The following is a 19,619-nucleotide window of genomic DNA, read 5'->3' on the forward strand; positions in this document are numbered from 1 at the left end:
TCAAGCTATTATTGGGTTCTGATGTTCAAATTATTCATGCATGCCACTTTTTAACTCCTTGTCATCACTGTTTCTGCCAATTTTGCCTAATTTGTTTCCACATGAAGCCATTTTTCACCACTTTTAAGTTTTTTGCCACTTTCAACCCATCTTCCACCTTTGACACTCTGTTTTGCCAATTTTAACCCATTTTGCCACTTTTTAACCGCTTTTTACAATTTTAACACCTATTGTTTTGCTGCTAATAGCCAATTTTTGCTATTTTTGCGAACTGCTTTTCACTATTTTTACCACCTATTTGTGCCACTTTTTAACTGCTTTTCACCATGTTTCCCACCCATTTTTGCCACTCTTAAGACTTTACACCACTTATTTCTGCCAATTCTTGCAACTTTAACCCATTTTTGCCCCTTTTTAACACCTTCTTTTCCTGTTTTGACTGCCCACTTTGCCAAATTCAGCCAGATATTTTGCCATGTTTAGCCATTTTGCTGCTTTCAACCCTTTTCCCCCAATTTTGCCTTTCTTTTTGATTATGAAATATTTTTTCCCCTTAAAGGTGTCAATTTCTTTTACATTATATTGCAGAATCCTGATGCTTGTGCACATCCTGGCTTATTTATGAAGTCAGATATTACTGTACAAATGGTTTAGGTTAGCATGCCAATCCACATTGTTAAAATAACCAAAAAAAGGTAAATCTGTTTTCAGAAAATGGGTTTGCATTTTGAAAAAGGCAACGTTGTACTGCAGCATAAATAAATAAAATTCATTTTTTTGTTGTTGTTTTGATGAGAGTGGTTTTATTCAGGCCACCATTATTTACCAGCTTACAGTAAAACTAATCCACACCTGTAGCCGCCACCTTGTTCTCCTTAAATGTCGCTGATTGGTCTGCAAATTTTGTTTCAGATTTAAAAAAAAACTTAACTATAATTTTTCCCTCTCTCTGCTTGTTTTTAGGAAATGTTCCTGTTGCCACTGAATTACAGCCTGATGAATTTTTGTTTGTCAAAAGTCCTTCCATTGCATTTACTAAAGCAATCTCTTCTGCTTATTTTGCTGGTTGCAGGGTTTACTGCCACTGGTCTGTCCTTGGATTGATGCCATCATGAATGGCCAGTGTCATGGCTGCAAAACTCCGTCTGGAAAAAGATTCCCTCCTCCTGAGGGATGTGACTGCGTTGTAAAAGTTTATTGTTTCATAAATGTTTATGGAATTCCTCCGCCTCTGCTGCAAACCCAGCCGCTGACAGGGCAGGATGGTGTGGTGTCTGTCTGTGACCGTTTTGTTTCAAACTTTTAACCATTTCCCCCCTTGGCTGGTTGGCAGGTGATTTGTAAGAACAAATCTTGTTCTATGAGACCATGCCCCAGAGCTCACAGTGATCAGGCTAATTGCTAAATATTAGCAGAGCGTGCAGAGCAGCAGCAGCAGTGACTCTTTGGATCTGTAATAACAAGAAGCAGCAGGAATTTCACTGATGGTGATAAATCTATTTCCCTCTCTTGTTTTCTGCGGCACGATTTCACCAGGTAGTATTAATTGAAAGATACTCCAGTTAGGCACAGCCGTGTCTGGCGGGGGCCTTGAAGTCTGAAGCATCTAATAAAATGATTAAAATGCTCCCTGGAGGAACATTTGTTGATGCAAACTTTTTCCAGGTGTATATACTTTTCTATATTCCTGACTGAGGAGCTGCAGACATGCTCTTCACATCACGGCTGAGTTAGCTTTTTTGCACTGCAGTGATTAATCCACTTCCTCCAGCAGCGTTTCTCTGAAGGCGGACCACAGCTGTGTCTGCAGGCGGAGGGGGTGCTGTGTGTTTGTGTATGTGCAGGGGGGTACGAACCGGAAGAGCCCGACCACAAACTGTCCGCCTCTAGACCAACTCAGCCATAGGAACCGGGCCTGTTTACACAAGCGCCTCCCGCCCGTGTTTACAGCTAGCACACATTTTTGTTTTACCACGTCTAAACTCCTCAGACGTTTATTTTGCTTCACTTGAACTGTGAGTGTTAGGGCTACATTAGCGGAGGAAAGTAGCTGGATCTGGCTAACTGGTGGCTCGGCTCTGATGGACAACGAGGGTTAGGCTGGGTTAGGGAGATTGAGAGTTAAAAGCACAGAAATGCTCTTTCAACAAGTTCTTTAATAACCTGCTGCGTCTTCCCATCAAAAGAAAGCGGTTGCCTGAGGCGACACCTTAAAGAAGAGGAGAGAGCGAGGCACCATGTTGGGCTGATTCCCATCAGTCCGGCAAACAAAACGGGCAGGAAGTGTGTTAGGAGCAGGGGCATGGATTACACTCTGCATGCTGGGAAAAAGCTCTGTGTTTAAGAGAGGATGAAAAACCAAAAGAAGAGAAGAGCCCTGGATAGGGCTGTGCATTAGGGACCAAAAATGAGATTTAGATATTTTTGATTCAAATGGCTATACACAGTCTATTTTTACAGTTATTAAAAAATGTTTGTCAAAACACTGGAATTATAAACCATGATAAGATTTTTAGTACAAATAAAACAATACTGAACAATACTTTCAGTGGGCCAGGTATGCCTCTGACAAAATAGTGTCAAAAGTCCTTGAAGCACTTCTTAACATGCTTGTTTTCTATTATCTGAGGCCCACACTGCACACATTTCATTGCATCAATCTGATTGGTTGAAAAATATAGAAATTTTAGTCCATATTTCACATTAAGGAGTTGGTGATGGTCCCTGAGGCCATATCAGTTGGAGGCAACTTGTCTAAACCATACAAAAACACTGGCAAATTTTCTGTAGAGTTTATTCAAATTTTCTATTCTCTGAAATAGGTTAGGAAATACGTTTTTGTAGTCTTGGGATGCTGTTGATGCAAGAAAGCTAGATTGGAGGGAAGAAAGTGAGAAAAAAATGGTTAGGAATCACTGGGAATACAGGAAAGCTGTATTCCCATTGATTCTGCAAAGCTCCGGACATGCAGAGTGCAGTTATCATCAGAAAACTTCTACATACATTGAGTTTAATCCCTACAATTTACAAAAAGAAATTCTTTCCCCACAGGTTAACTAATTGGCCAAACAAGTAGATGAGTCAGATAAATCTACACGCTCAAGTCCATTAACCTTTAACCCTCAGGTCCGCCTACAACCCTTTAGGGCCTTACAATTGTATTTTTCGCTCTAATTTTGGCTGTTCTTATGCTAAAATGAAAATTTCTGTCAAAGATGTTCATTTTTCATGAATTTTGGAATTTTAGCATCCACAGTGTTAACAGAATTTTCCACTGTGTAGACACAAACTGACAGTCTTCCCCCTGGGACCCTTTTTTGCCCCATTGACTAGCATTAAAACCACTTATTTCCACTCTACTGCCATTGCAATACAGATGTAAACAATGCAGCCAGGCATCTCAAATTGTTTGTGCAGCTGCACCTGCTATTAGAGTTAGAAGTTAAGCCAGGGACAGTATTGTACATTTCTACCTGTCTGCCAAAAAAAAAAAAATAATAATAAAATAAAATATATATTTTTTATTTTTAAAATTACATGTTTGAAATCAATTTTATTTCAGAGTTCAAAAAGATGAAAAAAACAACTTCAAGGTAAAATTTGTGTATCATGTTTGTATTATTTAATTTGTCACCACTTTCAAGACTCCAAATTTCAAAATTTATCTCCACAATATGAAGACTTTGCAGAGCATTCTGGCATTTTGATGGCACTTCTTTACGCAGAAATCTCATCCTGCCCCCAGACTGGAGATCTTCACTGTAACATGGTGTCGTGTGCAAACAACCTAAGCCGTGTGTTTCAAAATGATCATATCTGCATTGTTTCAATAATTATTTGGACCTAGAAGTACACGAACTTAATGATCTTCAGTCATATTCTAACCAACAGGAAAAAAGTACTGTCTAAAATGCATAAATATTTTTGCAACATCTTCTTTTTTAGGATCATTTATTGGGGCTTTTTGCCTCTATTTAGATGGGACAGCTGAAGACAAAATACACTAAAAAATATACTGTATGTATATATCTTGAAAACCTGAAATATTTCCCAGCCCTAGCACAAGCAAAGGAAGAAGGCGATTCCAGAGGGATGGGGAAAGAAAGCAGGCTAACGGGGTGGTGGTTAATCCCCCAAAGCATCCATATATTGCCTCCACCTTCTCTCCGGCTGCTTGTAAACGTCCAGGAATGTAACATGTTGTCTTTGGGCTCTGTGTGTGCAGACGCCTCTGGTACAGAGAGATTTATATTCGCAGACATTGCCCACAGCGTACCGCTTTGCTTTCTAAACTCTGGAGGCTTTGAAGCGAAAGCAACGCGTTCCAAAGGAACAACCAAAATCAGAAATGTCCTCTCATTTGAGCATGATTTATGTTTCATTACCACATTAGAGACCTGCCAAAGGCTCTGACTACAACATCCAGTCAATATACTACAGGCACTGGCTCAGATAAGGATGCTTAATATTTGCCTTTATGACTGCCCTCTAAGTATTCACTAAAATAAACATTTGTTCTGAGTAATTCCTTTTGAAAAACGAGGAAGACAAGTCTCCATAGTGCTTTCAATGTGTTAAAAATTCCTCTGAACTCCATGGTTGGATTTCCAACCACTTCCTTTGCTTACTTATTACAAGTAAACATAAAAAAGAGCCCAGGGATCTTATGTTTAATTCAGTTTTAAATAAAATGTAAAAGCACAGATAATACATGTATGTAGAGTGAATTATGCTTCAAAACCCTTGTGAACAATCGCTACCAATCACTTGGGGGGAGGCCAACTGCAGTGCTCTTCTTTTATTATGTAGGCCAGACCTTCTGTGATGATAAAGGCAGCAACTTCAGTGAGTACTAGGCTTAGAAAAAGGGAAATAAAAAAACAAGAACAAGTCCTCTTTAGGCTTTTATTTAGCATATCTAATCCCTAAATCCAGTATTTACCAGCCAGTGAGCTCAACGACTCTCCAGATGAGACAAAGAGAAGACAGACTAAGGGTGTTTTCACTCTGAAAATGTTTGGTTTGCTTAGAAAGTAGTTCATTTGTCAAGTTGGTATTGTTGATTTACACTGATGTGAAAGCTTTCTATCAAACCCTGGTACAGAATAAACAACCTGTCCCAGTAGTGCTGCACCATTGGGTGCAACTGCAGTTATACTAGATAATACTGCAATTTGCAATTACGATAACAATAAAATACATAAATAGTATCATGAGCATACTTGCTTGGTTATCAAGGAAAATGCAGAGAAATGACAGTTTCTCAACTTAAAACAAAAATATCAAGTAGCATTTAAAACATACATTGTTTTTACAGTATTGCTATCCTTATAACAACATATTTTCCAAAAAAATTAAAGATTCTCATTTTCTTTAACTAAAAAGTACTTCTATGAAGCCTCGAAAACAATTGCAGTGTTTGATACGATTACATAATTGTACAGCCTGACATCGTGATTGCAATTATGATTGGACTATATTACTACACACCTATATTACTACAGGTGTGAATATGTAGCTGTAACTGACCCTGCAGATGTAACAGACAAAGCTACAAGTACAGCGGCATAAAAAGACAGAAAAAAACTGTCATTCCGGGAGAGAAACAGTATCAGTCTCTGTTAAGTCATTCTGGGACAGCGGTGAGTTCCTGATAGTGTGTCTCTGTGTATAGACCCTGACAGGAAAATAAACAGAACTGAGATTTAGTCAATAAGCCTTCCTGTAAGCTTGTTGCCTGAAGATCTTCTCAAGTATCAGTAAAGGCATTATTGATATGCTTTTATAAAATTTTACTGTAGATGACACCTGATAGAGCTCATTCTTTCAAAGAAACACTGAAGATATGTCTTAAAAGTAAAGTCTATGACATGTTTGGAGGCTTGAGGAGCCTGGGGAGTTTTTTTCTTGTATTTACATACTTGTAACCTGAGCTTTCTTTAAATAGGAAAATGAGAAAAAGTTGCGTTGCAGTGCACACTTAATGCATCATTTTCCCTCAGTGGACAGAGTACTTAAGGCATCAAGAGGTAAATTCTCTGATCCTTTCAACTGAGTTGGAAGGCCAAGGAGTTAAACCACAACAGGGCACAGGGGTCTGGCATGAATGCCGTCATCCCTGCATAACCCTGACTGCTGAGCCCCCACAGAACCCCTCCTTCAGCTCCTACCCAGTATGCGGAACCACGGCAGCGTAAGAGCCTCATTTAGAAGCATAGAAAGAAAGGCAGAAATCTCTTTCTCAGGAAGATTAGTGGCTGTCCCTTTGGAGTAGGCCTGCGGACAGGGAGAGGCGGGGCTCTATTTTCTTCAGGGACATTTTTCTCTGCCGGGGGGGCCGTGACCTGCTTCAGAGCACCCTCCAGAGAAAGACTCCATGGGCAGTTGTGAGACCTTGGTGGAGACCCTTCAAGACTTAGCCATGATGGCTGTGATTAACACACCGCTTGTTATCGCAGAGCCTCGCTCTTCTCCCTGCAAGACCAATTATACCACATTTCTCTCCTTCATCCATCTACCAGGTATAGCATGAGGCCAACCAATGACCACGAGGAAAACATGGACAGTTGATTTGATGCTGTATTCTTCTAGACTGAAGAAAGAACGTCCCATCCTCTGCTCAGCTGTGCTCTTCTAGCTGACTCTCTTTATACCCAGGTGAGCTAACAGCATTGATATTTTTGTATTTTATAACAACTCGCTCATTTTTCATTGATTTTTTTGTCAGAAAACTCAATCTAGTTCTGCTTTTTTTTTTCTTTTGTTTCTTCTTAGTTGTGCTTGCTACTTTAGGTTGAATGGTTGGCCGCATTGCTCAACACTGCCCCATGATTAGCGGCGGTATTGGTACATTTGGTTTGTATCCGTAAGCTTCCAGAGAATGGACGAAAAATGGACAAAATGAAAGCCGATTGCAGACAGGTCTTCTGTATCCATGTGCAGTTCAAATGTAGAGCATGAATGAGCCTTAACACGCCACCATCGTTTGTGATGAGGCATCTGCAGATGACTTTACATTACAGCAGGGAACTTCAGATGGGGGGCAGGAAGTGATCTCTGCATAAGAAGACACTCAGTGTCGCTCCTTTTGGAGATGTGGACCATGTGGTTCAGCTCAGTGATAAGAGCTGGTCATTTTGCTCCCAATCAGCTCTTTATTTGGTACCAGTTTGGATTTTTAAATGTGTTTTAAAAAAAAAACAAAAAAGAAGGAAAGAAAACTGGCACTCAAACCAGAGCTCGATACCGTGGTTGACATTAAGGAGCCAATTCGAGGAACAGGCTTGTTCGTTCACATCATTACTCAGTTACTTCCCCTCATCTAGCCTATAGCTACATACAAGACTCCTGATGACTCTTGTCTTCTTTATCTGTCTTGACAACACACTGAGGCCTACAGGACTGAAAAACTGGTGATACTGATCATGTCCAGGCCAGGTAAATCATCTAAACTGTGGTAAAAAAACAAAACAAAACACAAAAACAAACAAAAAAAACTTTCTATAAAGTGTAAGGATCATATTCTATGTTTGTAGATATTTTCTGATGATTTTGCAGCATTGAGGTTCATTTAGAGCTTTAAAGTGCTAACTTCCCTTTGTTCCCATTCATTCCTCACTTCCTGGCCCCCATAAGACATTCACACTTTATCAGGATCACATGACTGCAAACAACCTAAATTTTGGTTACTGTTATTTGCTTTTAAAAAAGATTTTGTGTCTCCATAAATCTCTTTCCTATAGACACAATAATGTTTCACAAAATGCTGATAAATCCATATAATGTGGAGGGGCTGTAGTAGAATATTTAACAGAGTAGCACCAGTCAATCCAATGGCAGTTAAACCATGACACCGGTTCAGTCCATCAGAAAAAAATAAATGATAAAGACATGACTTGTAGGTCAAGTCTCCTGGCTGTGTTTTTTTTTCCAGGGCTTTTTAATTGCATGAACATGAAATGAAATATTTAATGATGATTTGAAAAAAAAAAAACCCTGCAATTATGTTTTTTATTCATTGTGAATGATATCTTGCAGCTCATCTACCGTATGTATATCGTCAGATTTCTGCATGGACATCTGAAGAATTGTTTTGTTGTCTGCAGCTGCATACAGCTACCTGCCCAGAAGTCAGAGAGAAACAGAAACCGTGCACATGTTTCCGGGATTTTAGTTGTTTTGGTGGCAAAAGGTAAATATTGCAATATTATTCCAGTAACAGATGTGTTTTATGAAAAATTAACTATATGCTTACATGGCACTATTAATGCATTATGTCACTCATTACAACAACAACAACAAATAAATCCAGAGATTACTTCATAATGCATTACGCAAAACACAGGTGCTGAAAAAAGTGAGGACATATTTTTACTGGCATCCTTTTGCAATCCATCACCACAGCTGTGAATACCTGAGTGTTTTTGTATGCTGAAGAACATCAACAACTGTCAGGAGTTTCCAACCTACAGCCAAACTTCAAAAAGATGAACACAACACACTTGTTCAGAGAAATAATCACCGTTTCTGAGCTCGTCTGCTCCACTGGCCTCGTACAGTCAACAACAAAGTGAGAAATGATGGAAAAAATCTTGTCTTCAAACTTTCACAGCATAAAATAAGGCTGTAAAACAACAAGCTGGCAGATTTTTGTTTGAACTGTTCTTCTTCTGATCCAATTTGAGCATCCATGTTAGTCTTTGGTGTGAATGAGAGGAGGGGGGCTGCATCAATCACAGGTATTCCTTTGAAACCGTGAGATGTTTTACGGTCCTGGTAGCACCTAATCTGAACACATGTTACTGTGACATGGTGAAGCACAAGCCGACACAGACTCATAAATCCAAGAGCTTTGGGGTCGGGTTGCAAGGGCCGAGCTTGTGGAAGCACGCCTTGTGGCTGCGAGACAGATGCAGGCTGTCACACAAAATGTGGGTGCCCATTTAAAACCATTAACAAGGCTTGAAGAAAGATGCCTGATTCCTATCATACGGACTCAAATGGACCTGGGTTTTTACACCACAGCATCTAGCTTTTCTCGACTTCCTCTTTGACCCTGAAAAACTCTTTGAATTAGTGGGCCAGACTCACTTCTATTATGTCTCAACAGTTGGAGACAGGCTAGACAAGGAAAGGCAAGTCTGCATGAAACTCAAGCAAAGTGAGCTCTCATGAAACCAGTTAAGAGTTTAGGCCAGCTGACACGGAGGATTAGGTTGAACAAGATGTTCACAGGATGTTTCTGCTAAGGTTACAGTATTGAGTTTTCAGACCACTCTTATTCAAATCAGACACTTTTAAACCCCCCTCTTAATATTTTGATACTATTCTAGTAAATAACACTGATTAGGAGAGACCCCAAAATAGTCAAAAATTCACAATTTTTCAAAAGAGCCTAATTGGACTGCAAAAGTCACAGTGTAACACCTGCTTTTGAAACAAGTACCATTCTATTCCAGCTATATCGGGATGTTAGATATCTACTTTACATAGATTTGCTTGTTTTTGTTAAATTAATTGTGACTCACTCATAGCCTGTCCTGGCATTAATAACAATGTATTAATACTTTCAATGAAATTCTGAAAATAACCCACAAATTACACATACTCTACACAGCAATCAAGCACTAAAACTTTTCAGGTCAATCTTTTCAATTCCACAGCCTGCAACTCTGGTTGCCTACGGCACATGACCAGAGGTGCCACACCTGTGGAGTCCACTTTCAGCTCATGCAAGACCAGCATATCATATTAGAGATATTCCAATACCATTTTTTCCTTCCTGATACCAACACTGATACCAAGGTGATGGGTATCGGCCGATATTGAATACCAGTCCACTTATCATTATTAGAAAATTATTTTAGACCTACATTTGACTCAACAAATGTCAACATGGCTCAACAAATAAAATCATAATGTATAGCAACCTTTAAGTTGTTTTTCTGCTGATTATTGAGTATTACTGCTAGATATTAAAATAACAATAACACAGGTTGCTGCATCACAGGCTCTCTCCATTATGCTCTATTAGGGCAGCATCACGTGATTAAGGAACAGCCTGCCATTGGCTGACACACCCTCACAGAGGGTAAACAATATGACGTTAGCATTCATGCTATGCTTGCATTAAAATGGATTAAAAGACGTTCAGTTTCGGGTTTGCTGATGTGGATTTAATCATTAAAGTCCTCAAAAGTCACCAGAATTCCAGGTTACCTTGAAATGCTGTCGTAAGTAATTCAGAGACAGCAAAAGATCAATGGGAAGGCACAACGGCTAGCTTCAAGAGCAAAAACAAGTAAGAGGCAACGATTTATGGTTCAAAAGTTATTTCACTTTTAATTAACTGTCACTTCTTGTCGTGGTCTGGTAGGCATTTTAACGATGACAATCAGAGAAAACTGTCATGCAGCCTCCATTCTTAGCTGCTGCAGTGGGACTTTGGTTCTTCTTCACTGCTCTAGCAATGGTAGCATACAGTGTTTTCTGGCAGTGAAGAAGAGGTGATTTCTAGTTTATAGCCCTAACATTTAGCATGGCTAAACTAAGCAAAATGTAAAGTTAAACCAAATGGTATTAAATCGGTGCATAAATTAGTGTACTTGCCGATACCAATACCTGTATTTTAAGCAGTCTTACGTATTTCCGATACTATCGGATTTTGGAACAACTCTACATCATATCAACCCAAAAGGAACAAGGATGCACTGAGCATCTGGTCAGTTTCAAACACAATACACCAACTCCTTATTGTAAATCTCATTAATATATTAACATTAAGTCACAACTGATGGCACAATCCACAGGCCATGGAGGAAGAGAAGTTGGTTTTTGAGATGGAAATCCTTATGATTTCATTTCATACATTTTTTGAAGAAAATATAGACCTGTCAAAATGTAAAATAGCTCCCAAACCAAATAATCTTTGTTAACCAAATGCTCCTTACTGTGTAAGAAAATCAGTAAAAAAAAATAAGTAAATAAACAATAAGAACTCATTTAAAAAGGACCTAAACAGAACATATGAGACATGGAGGGACAGCAGTGTTTGTATGACGACAATAAAGCAGTGATTCTATGGCATTTCATTTATAAGTAAACAAAAAAGTTGGCTGCATGGTTCAAACTACTTTGCAATTCCATTTCAAACACCTCCAAGCTGGATAAAGAGGAGCATAAAGTAAGCCAGTTGGTGACATTTTACAAAGACCGGTTCCAGCTTCTTGATTTATTCACATTTGTCCCATATTATTGTCTCCACATGCATAGTAATTCTAGCAAAAGTTTGAATAAAAAGCAAGAGTAATCAAAAACAAAGGCCTTAAAACTATCTAATGGTATACCAGTGTCCTACTTTCACCCTCCTCTGTGTGAAGAAGTGAGCGCTGCGATGGCAGGCCACCAGGCCCTTCATTAAACAGTCAAACTACTTGAATGGTTTGTTCCTGCAGCCGCCCTCAGATGATGCCAGAGCGTCTTCCTGAGGGGTTTAAGTGTCCACCAGCAGCCTCTATTAGTAATTCATAACAGCCGAGACCTCAGAGGCCTCAACGAGGTCCTCAAACCTCGTTATGATGAGTTTTCATCACACATCCACTCATGAAAACATGAGCTCTCATCTTTTAATTATGACCCCTTTGTAGAGAGAAGCTTGCACATCCTGCAGCCTCTGTGTTACCTCACAAGCTCTGATGGGTGCAGACTACTTTGGAAATGAAACCCCACAGCCTACATGACACACAACGGTCCTCACTGTGTAAATGACTGAATAATTCATCCACAATATTATCTTATATTTATCTTTGCTGGTTAGAAGGACTTGTGTCCTCTTTGTGGAGGTGCCAGAGAGGGTGCTCTGACTCGTCCTAGTTTCTCACCCTGCATCCCTAAACAATTAATGCTCATAGCTCCTCTCATGGCAGGCCACCAAGCCCATCATTAAGCAGAAATACCGCTAACGCCACAATGTCGTACGACGTCTTCTTAGCACTTCAAAGGTACTTTCTTCATCCCAGCCTTTATCCAAGGCCTCTGATACTTCATGTTGTCCACTGCTCTGCCAGCCTTTTTTAGTAATTCATGAAATTTACACTTGGGAGGTGAGAACAAGGTCTTTCGACCTCATTATAACATTTTTTCATCAGCCATTCTCTGACATCTCTGAAAAACATGGCCTCCGTCTCTTGGTCTGAGTCTTTCATGTGCCACCCAGCTACTTATGTGAGTGGCCACAACATTTCAGTTCACCACACTGCAGAGTTCATGAACACAGCGTACAGTAGGACTGTATCAGCTTTCATTATGAAAAGAGCTGCCAGTTTTACTGCAGTTCACTGAATTAGTTTGCCATTACTCTTAAGCTATTACTTGTAAAGCTACTCTATATCCTTCTTGTATCTTCTAAAACGATTAAAAGAGAAAAAAAGGATTCAAAAAGTGCGTTACCTCTGGTCAGAGTGGTGGGCGATGGCTTCTTTGGGATTTCTGAGAAGCTGCTTCCATCCAAACCTGAACTCTTACACTCCTTCTTCTCAGTGGCTGTTGGAGCTGATGTCTCCATGATGATCTTCAGTTTCTGTCACAACCTTTATAAGAAAAAAAGAATCTAATGTTAGATAAAAAACCTGAGGGGCAGAACTGATTTTCTGATAAAACCACATTTGGTATGGCGGTGATATGCTCCTTTTCTGCTAGTTTGACCTTCTTTCTGCTGACCTTGCTAAATAGAAAGCAGTAATCCGGACTTATGTTGAAAGTGAAAACATGAACAAACTTTACAGCTCTCTGTATTTTGAACATGCTCTCATTTTTCTTTTGGTACAAGTGCAATGCATACAACCATAGCTCATGGTGATATCTATAACATGACTTCTGCTATGTTGTGTACATGTTTGTCATCTTTCAAGTCAAAGCCTGACATGGAAACTTTGGAGCATGATGAGTCCAGTTGAGAATAAATTGATCTCTGACCTCATTATTCAGAAGTGTAAGGCCGGCCTAAAGAAATTCAATTTGGAGCTATTTCAGTCAGACAAGCATCTTAGAAGTCCAGTTTGACTAACACAATAAATTGATCAGGGATATGCCCAGTTACCCAGATAAATGGTTACATTTAGATATCAAATTAGCTTGTAAATGAAATGAAATCTCTAGTAAATCATGATTAATTATTATTACCCACGCCGATGAAATCAGCAGGGGGTTATGTAAAGGGTTCCGTATCTTTGTTTGTTCGTTTCTTTGTTTGTTTTTGTACAAGATAATTCCAGAACGGAAAGTTGGATCCTCACCAAACTTTCAGGGAATATTGCGATAGTGACAGGGAAGAATCAATTAGAGTTTGGTGATGATCCGCGCACCCGTTCGGTTTTTGTCTGACTTCAAAATTTTAACACCATAGTAATCAATGGGAGCGCGAGTTCCTCGGTGGCGCTGCTTAGGCGTGGGTCTGCCGCCTCAGATGGCCATTCTGGTTTCTTTTGTCAAGGAGTCGGTTAAACTAATCTGTCTTTTATGAATAAATACAGGCCTGAAATCTTAGTCAAATGCTCCTTTAAATCTGCAATGAAGCCTCATGCCACAAGTTGCCATCGTAGAGTTAATGGCTGCTATCGTCTTGCCAGAGAAAAAGAGAAACTAAGGCTGGCTAGCTGCTAACTTTAGCCATACTCTACTCAGCATACCAGCCTCACATCAAAACCCACTGACACAATGAAGTGTGATGAATTTGACTGTTTCAGGACCATTTCTTCACTTTACACTAGTCTAGTAAGTTAAACACAATTTAAAATCAAGCTTAGTCAGATAAGAAAATAGCCGTCTGGGAACATCAATAAAATCAGACTTTTGAATATCCACAGTTTTGCATTTAAAACCGCTTTTGTTTTGGAAGGAAAATTTACTTCCAGTTTGGTTACAGACCTGATTTTATTTTGTAAGAAAATAAGGAATTTTTGGTGGATCAAAGATTATGGCATAAACCACGGAAAAAAAGAGTTTGCTATAGACTGAAAATGAAAAAAGGGGACAAAGCAAAATGCAGAGAACTTTTGACTTATTTTAAATCTCTGTGGCTGCAGAGTCACATTGCAGTGTCTTAACCAAAGTGAGCTGTAGGGGACAATAGAGCATGTGAAAAATGGGATTAGAAATAGAAATGCAGTAATTATGGACCTTAAAGGTTATGCTCATTTTAGGCGATTTTCATTTCTCATTTTTTGATATTTGCTATATTTGATGGCACATATTTTGGTAGGATTTTATATTTTCATTTGATCTAGCTATTTACAGCTCAGCTCACACAGAAAGTCTAAAATTCACTATTTACAAGCAAGTTTTCATTCCAGCTGTTAAGTGCAAAACAAGGACCACTGAAATCCATTCAAACTGCAATATTTCATCTCACTTCCATTAAAGCATAATACGAACATTTAATTGTATCTGGGTGTCAGTCTGGGCTTTTGCCTTAGATGGTGTCATTTTGACCATATTTGGCAAATGGAGAAAAAGCTAAACATGAAAAAATAATAGTGTTTGAAAATCAGTATTGCTACTAATCATTGACATATCCCAGGCTGTAATGATTGAACACAATGCATGTAGTATATTGAAAAAAAAAATGTTTTTTTCATCAACAAACTTGGTGGCATTATGACAAAAATGGGCATTTAAAGGGTTAAAATCTTTTAAAAATGAATGAAAATCTGCTATCAATGAATAGATCAGTTATAGATGAAAAATTAACTCAATGACAGTATCATAAAATGTTTATGTATATGTTTTTTTTATAGCCACTGTATGAAAAGCACATTTTTTTCACTTAGCAGCTTGGTGACTAATATTAAAACATTCCAAAAGGGTTAAGTGTATCACAATTAATGTGTTCACGCTGACAGCCCCAGTAAGAACACGTGCTAGACCTGATCTGTTGAGATTTTATCAGTGATAACAAAGTTTGACATTCATATTTTCAGATCAAGTGAGCTCTGACTTTATCAGGAGTAGTAAATAATTGCATTGATACCACATATTCAAGGATTATTTGAACAAATAATCGGATGTTAGAAAAGCCTTGAATTCAGCCATTCACCTTAAAACCCTTAGGAGGGCAAATCAGGCCCAAAGTTGGCCCTAGGACACACTTTTACAGACCATAGGACAGACTAAATAGATGGTTGTTTGGACAGGATGACTTCTATCAAACTGGAATTTGCACTAAAAAGAATTCAGCAAAAAGGTCTGAAGTATGACAAAACCTTGCAAATGTTGAGCAGTTTCATTGTTTTAAGCATTTGGATGGACTTTTTTTTAAAATAAATCACAGTTATCCTATGGGGTTAAGTGTGCTTTAAATTAGGAAACAAGTATACAGTGTTTACCTTATATCAAGTTACCAAAAAGATTTTTAAGTAGTAACCTATTTTGACTTGTATCACAATGATTATACTCCACTTTCTCCAAAGCTGTGCATATTTTTTGTGTGTAGCTAACGTCTAGAGCACATTCAGGTTCCTCAGTTTGGTGTCATGAGTTCTCACTGCTCCTCTGTTTCATTTGTAAACCTGAGAGGTTCTTGGCGCAGTGGTTTTAACCACACACACTGTGTCAATACCTCCTCATGTTAGTGTGAAAGGCTCCATGATTTGGCAGCGTGCCACTTGTTTGACTTGGTGGGACCTACAAGATCATCCTCTGCCGAGAACAAACAAGACCCCGTCTGAGCCCACGGAGGAAGTAGTTATTTAACGCTCTGCAGCAAACTCGTGGTCAACGCCTTTCCACCTGCTCTCAGACACGCGAGAAAACATTGACTGAACTCTGAGTTAACAACAACTGGACTTGATAAGAGGGAGTGATCTCATATTTCACATGTGCCATGTCTCTCCATTTTAAAAATAGAGAATAAACCAAAAATGTTTTCAAACATCTGCATGCTTTAGGGCATCAAAATGAAGCTCCAACCTCACACCTGTCTGCAACTACAGGACTCAGTCAATTAAAACTTTACAATCACAGTCCAAAGTTTTATAAAACTTGGTGTTTATGTCTTAACTTGTGCCTAATAGACAAAACAACATCCTAAAACAACAATCCTCACATCAGTTCTCATAAAAGTAAGGCTAACCAACAGGATATTTGGCTACATAGATCTAATAAATGCTGTGTAAGTACAATAACCCAGTAATCTCTGCAACAGAGTCACAACAATGACTACTTTTCTCACTGATGGATGAGGATGTTCATAATCTGACAAGCCAGACAGTTTTATAAATCTGTTGCATGGGTATTTTCCACATTCATCTGGGAAAGCTCCAATAGAAAGTGTTTGAGAAGGACAGGACTTTTCAAAAAATGTCTGAGCATGATTGGACGAAAGCTCTGCCCGTCACATTCATGACAGGCCAATCAGAGTGACAAGACAAAATGAGGTAACAGACACAGGCAACTCCAGTGCTAATCTGAGCTATACAGACTAGCTTTAGTGATGGTGGAGCCTATCAGAGGCTAAAATTTATGCCATAGCCTACTGCGAGATAGCCTTGCAAAGCAGACAGATTTGCCAGACTGCATCTCTGTCATCAGACATATCCATCTTGAAAAGCTCCAATCCACAACGTTTGTGCCACACCGTACATGGTTCGGATCAGTCAGCATCATTTAAAGAGAGCAAGGCAGTAGCTATGTCTCTGTATGAAGTACAGATGAAAAGCTTTTCATGATGGAAAAGATAGTCATGGGGGGAAGGGGTTAATTGTGGTGTGAGTAGTTGTATACAGCCTTTAGCAGCTGCAGTAATTTTAGCATAAGAAGCAACCTTTTTCACCCTCTCCAGCCAAACATCTGTCATGAATACAGTTCATCAACTGAAAATTTCAAAACATTTAGTTTTCAAAGACATCAACACTACAAGGAAAGTGTTTTTAAATGAAGCTAAGCATTAGTTCATGCAGGACATGGTAGTTATATACCCAACCGTGATCAGCTGACAGCTAGCTGATCCTAATTAACTCCTCTTAGCTCCCACAGCCAATGACACCTCTTTCTCTCAACCAGCAGTCACTAATCCCTGCTTCAATTAATGCTGATGCACCACATTGTGGCTGCTGCTGGCAAAGCTCAACCTCCTCCACCCCAGCCTTCTCCTTTATAGCATAAAGCTTGTTGCACCCTTTTATTTAGATTCATGCTACTTTGTATTATTTGCTTTTGAACTACAATTATTGTGTCCAGTACACATTGTCATTAATTAAGTCCCTGGAAAGTCAAAGCAGACTGCTTGACCAACCAGTGAGCACAGTTCTGTTCTATACCTTCTCCCTCTTTTGTTATATGGAAGTAAGCCTTTTCAGATGAGCTTGAGCCACTGTCCCGAAGTAGTACTACACTACAACTAGGCAATGGTAAAATAATAGAAAACTGAAGAGACCACCTGGCAATGATTTGCCTCTTCAACAGTGAAAGCCCAGTGGTGGCTCAAGAGGAAGGTTGCTTCTTTGGTTGTGCATTTTGCAGAAATCTTATAAGCAGGAGATGAACATGGGGCTCAATGAACTTGACCTGCAAGACCTCAAATCCACCCTTGAGTCAGAGTGGACATTCAAGTCAGTTTTAAAGAAAATACCTCAAAGCAATCTTAAGGTATCTCATCGACAAGGATGGCCCAGACGGATGCATAAAAGACAACCTGACAATCTATTCCTGAGGATAACAGTCACACTTAGGATGTTTCAGTGGGTCAATATGTTGGTTCTACCCAATACAGGACTATGTGAATAATTCTGAGGGCTGGGAATAATTCTGTCATTGGTGTAGTAAGTAATTGCTCAGTGATCTGATAACCACAAGCTGAATGTGTGAAGTGCTGTTTTTGGTTCCATGTGGCTATCCAACATGTCATCCTTTATTGTGAGGTGTGCGTTAGCCTCCATGTCTGCGACCCTTCGAAGGTGCCAGTCGCCTGTCAACGAGCCAATGTAAGCCGATTAGAGGTGGGTGACTAACAGGTTTAGGCTGCATCTGCTTCCTGATTTTTCCTTGTGCCAAGACGTCCTTGAGTCTGGTCTTGGAGAGCTCCGTCACTCTGACATCACCTTTGTGATAGAATTTAATGTGCTCTTTCATGGGCTTTTATCTTATTCAGCACAGGCCAAAGAAACGGGCTCTCGTTTTTGATGGTGGCCCCTCTTGGCCCAGATAAGATGTGTCCATGAACATGCCAGTGCTCACAGCAACAGCACAGTTTGCCTTTCAAGCAGCCGCCCCTTAAAAATAGCTGAGAAGGCTCCCCTTAACGTCACCGTCTGATGAACATCTGGCACCGCATTAATGGCTGTTTCTGTGCTTTTACTGCATGCCAACTATTTGCTTTCCGAGTGCCTCTGAACCTCCAGCCAATGTTTAGATGAAGAAAGGTTTGGGGTACAGACACCTGTGAGGGTCATTCACCAAAAACAAAAAAAACAATATCAGCAGGTGCAGCATAGTGGATGGTTAGATCTGAAACTAAAATGCATCATTCAGTCATTAATTTTCCAAAAAGTGGCCCCAAATTCACCCTGACCCCCCCTCCTAAACATTTCCCTAATTCTTTGGAGCTGTTGCATTCCCCCCTCTCTCCAGTGTCTCCCTACAGGCTAGACCCATGTTGCCCCTCCTGATGGGGGAGCCCGGCTCTGACAGGCTGGTACAGGTGTCAGGAACTGAGTGGACAGATGGCAGGGGCCAAAGGCGAACAAACAACAAGGGTGCACTTCTTTTCTCATCTTCTGGTTGGCTGGGCAGCCCATTGCAGCCCGAACATGATAAGCCCCCCTCAAATACCCACTCACCCCTCTCTCCTTACCCCACCTTCTTGTGCCATGTGAGCTGAGGCGGCAGACTTCAGAAAGCAGAATTATCCTTGTTTACAGCACAAAAAGTCACCGAATTACAAAGAAATCAAAGGATGATTTTCCTCTTTGCAAACAAGGCTGGCCTCACATCAGGGACTCAAGCCCAGATCTGAGTAAATTTCCCCATTCAAATCCTCCATTGACACTTCGTTAAATCCTTATATCAATATTTTTAATCCTGGAACCAGGCCAACCAGCTAGCATAATACTCCCGACCATAAAAACATTAGATTCCGCACAAAAACAGGATTGGAAAATGGAGAAAAAGGCAAATTTACAAGACTTTGTGCATAATTCTTCAAGGTGTGAAGGAAAACATCCTACAATCAATTATGTTTCTCTTAATTGATTGCAAATCTCAAATTCTCAAACCATGCATGTGCCTTCTTTGTACATTTATAGTTACTGTGGTGATTATAATTAATGATAATGCTTTAATATACCATAGTTTGTGTATATAAACTTGGTAAAAGAACACCACAGCAATCAGGGATATCCCCGTGACTATCTAGAACTGTGGATAGTGTAGTTCTTCTCCCCTAGATCACAAATTAACGACCTTGTCCTTAAACATGGTGGGTATCATATGAACTTGTGCCTCCTCCAGGATGCACGTGGCTCTGGAAGTAAACATCACATTCATTTTCTTAATAGATGTGAAAATCAGCTATAGAGTCAGAAATATCAAAGTTAGATTTATCACATGCTACCCAAGTATGAAACAAT

The 19,619-nt window shown here is 39.6% G+C and overlaps 1 protein-coding gene across 2 annotated transcripts in view; it reads right to left on the reverse strand.

The window, feature by feature from the left end:
- gli2a (GLI family zinc finger 2a) overlaps positions 1–19,619 on the reverse strand; it is a 118,420-nt gene that overhangs the window by 72,079 nt on the left and 26,722 nt on the right. For both annotated transcript variants that reach the window (XM_041807687.1, XM_041807686.1), the window contains exon 2: positions 12,448–12,587. In XM_041807687.1, the coding sequence (XP_041663621.1) occupies positions 12,448–12,562 (115 nt within the window). In that variant the 5' untranslated portion in view covers positions 12,563–12,587. The remainder of the gene's footprint in view (positions 1–12,447; positions 12,588–19,619) is intronic.

Source organism: Cheilinus undulatus, linkage group 15 (genome assembly GCF_018320785.1).
Source record: "Cheilinus undulatus linkage group 15, ASM1832078v1, whole genome shotgun sequence".
In the NCBI taxonomy this organism is placed as follows: domain Eukaryota; kingdom Metazoa; phylum Chordata; class Actinopteri; order Labriformes; family Labridae; genus Cheilinus; species Cheilinus undulatus.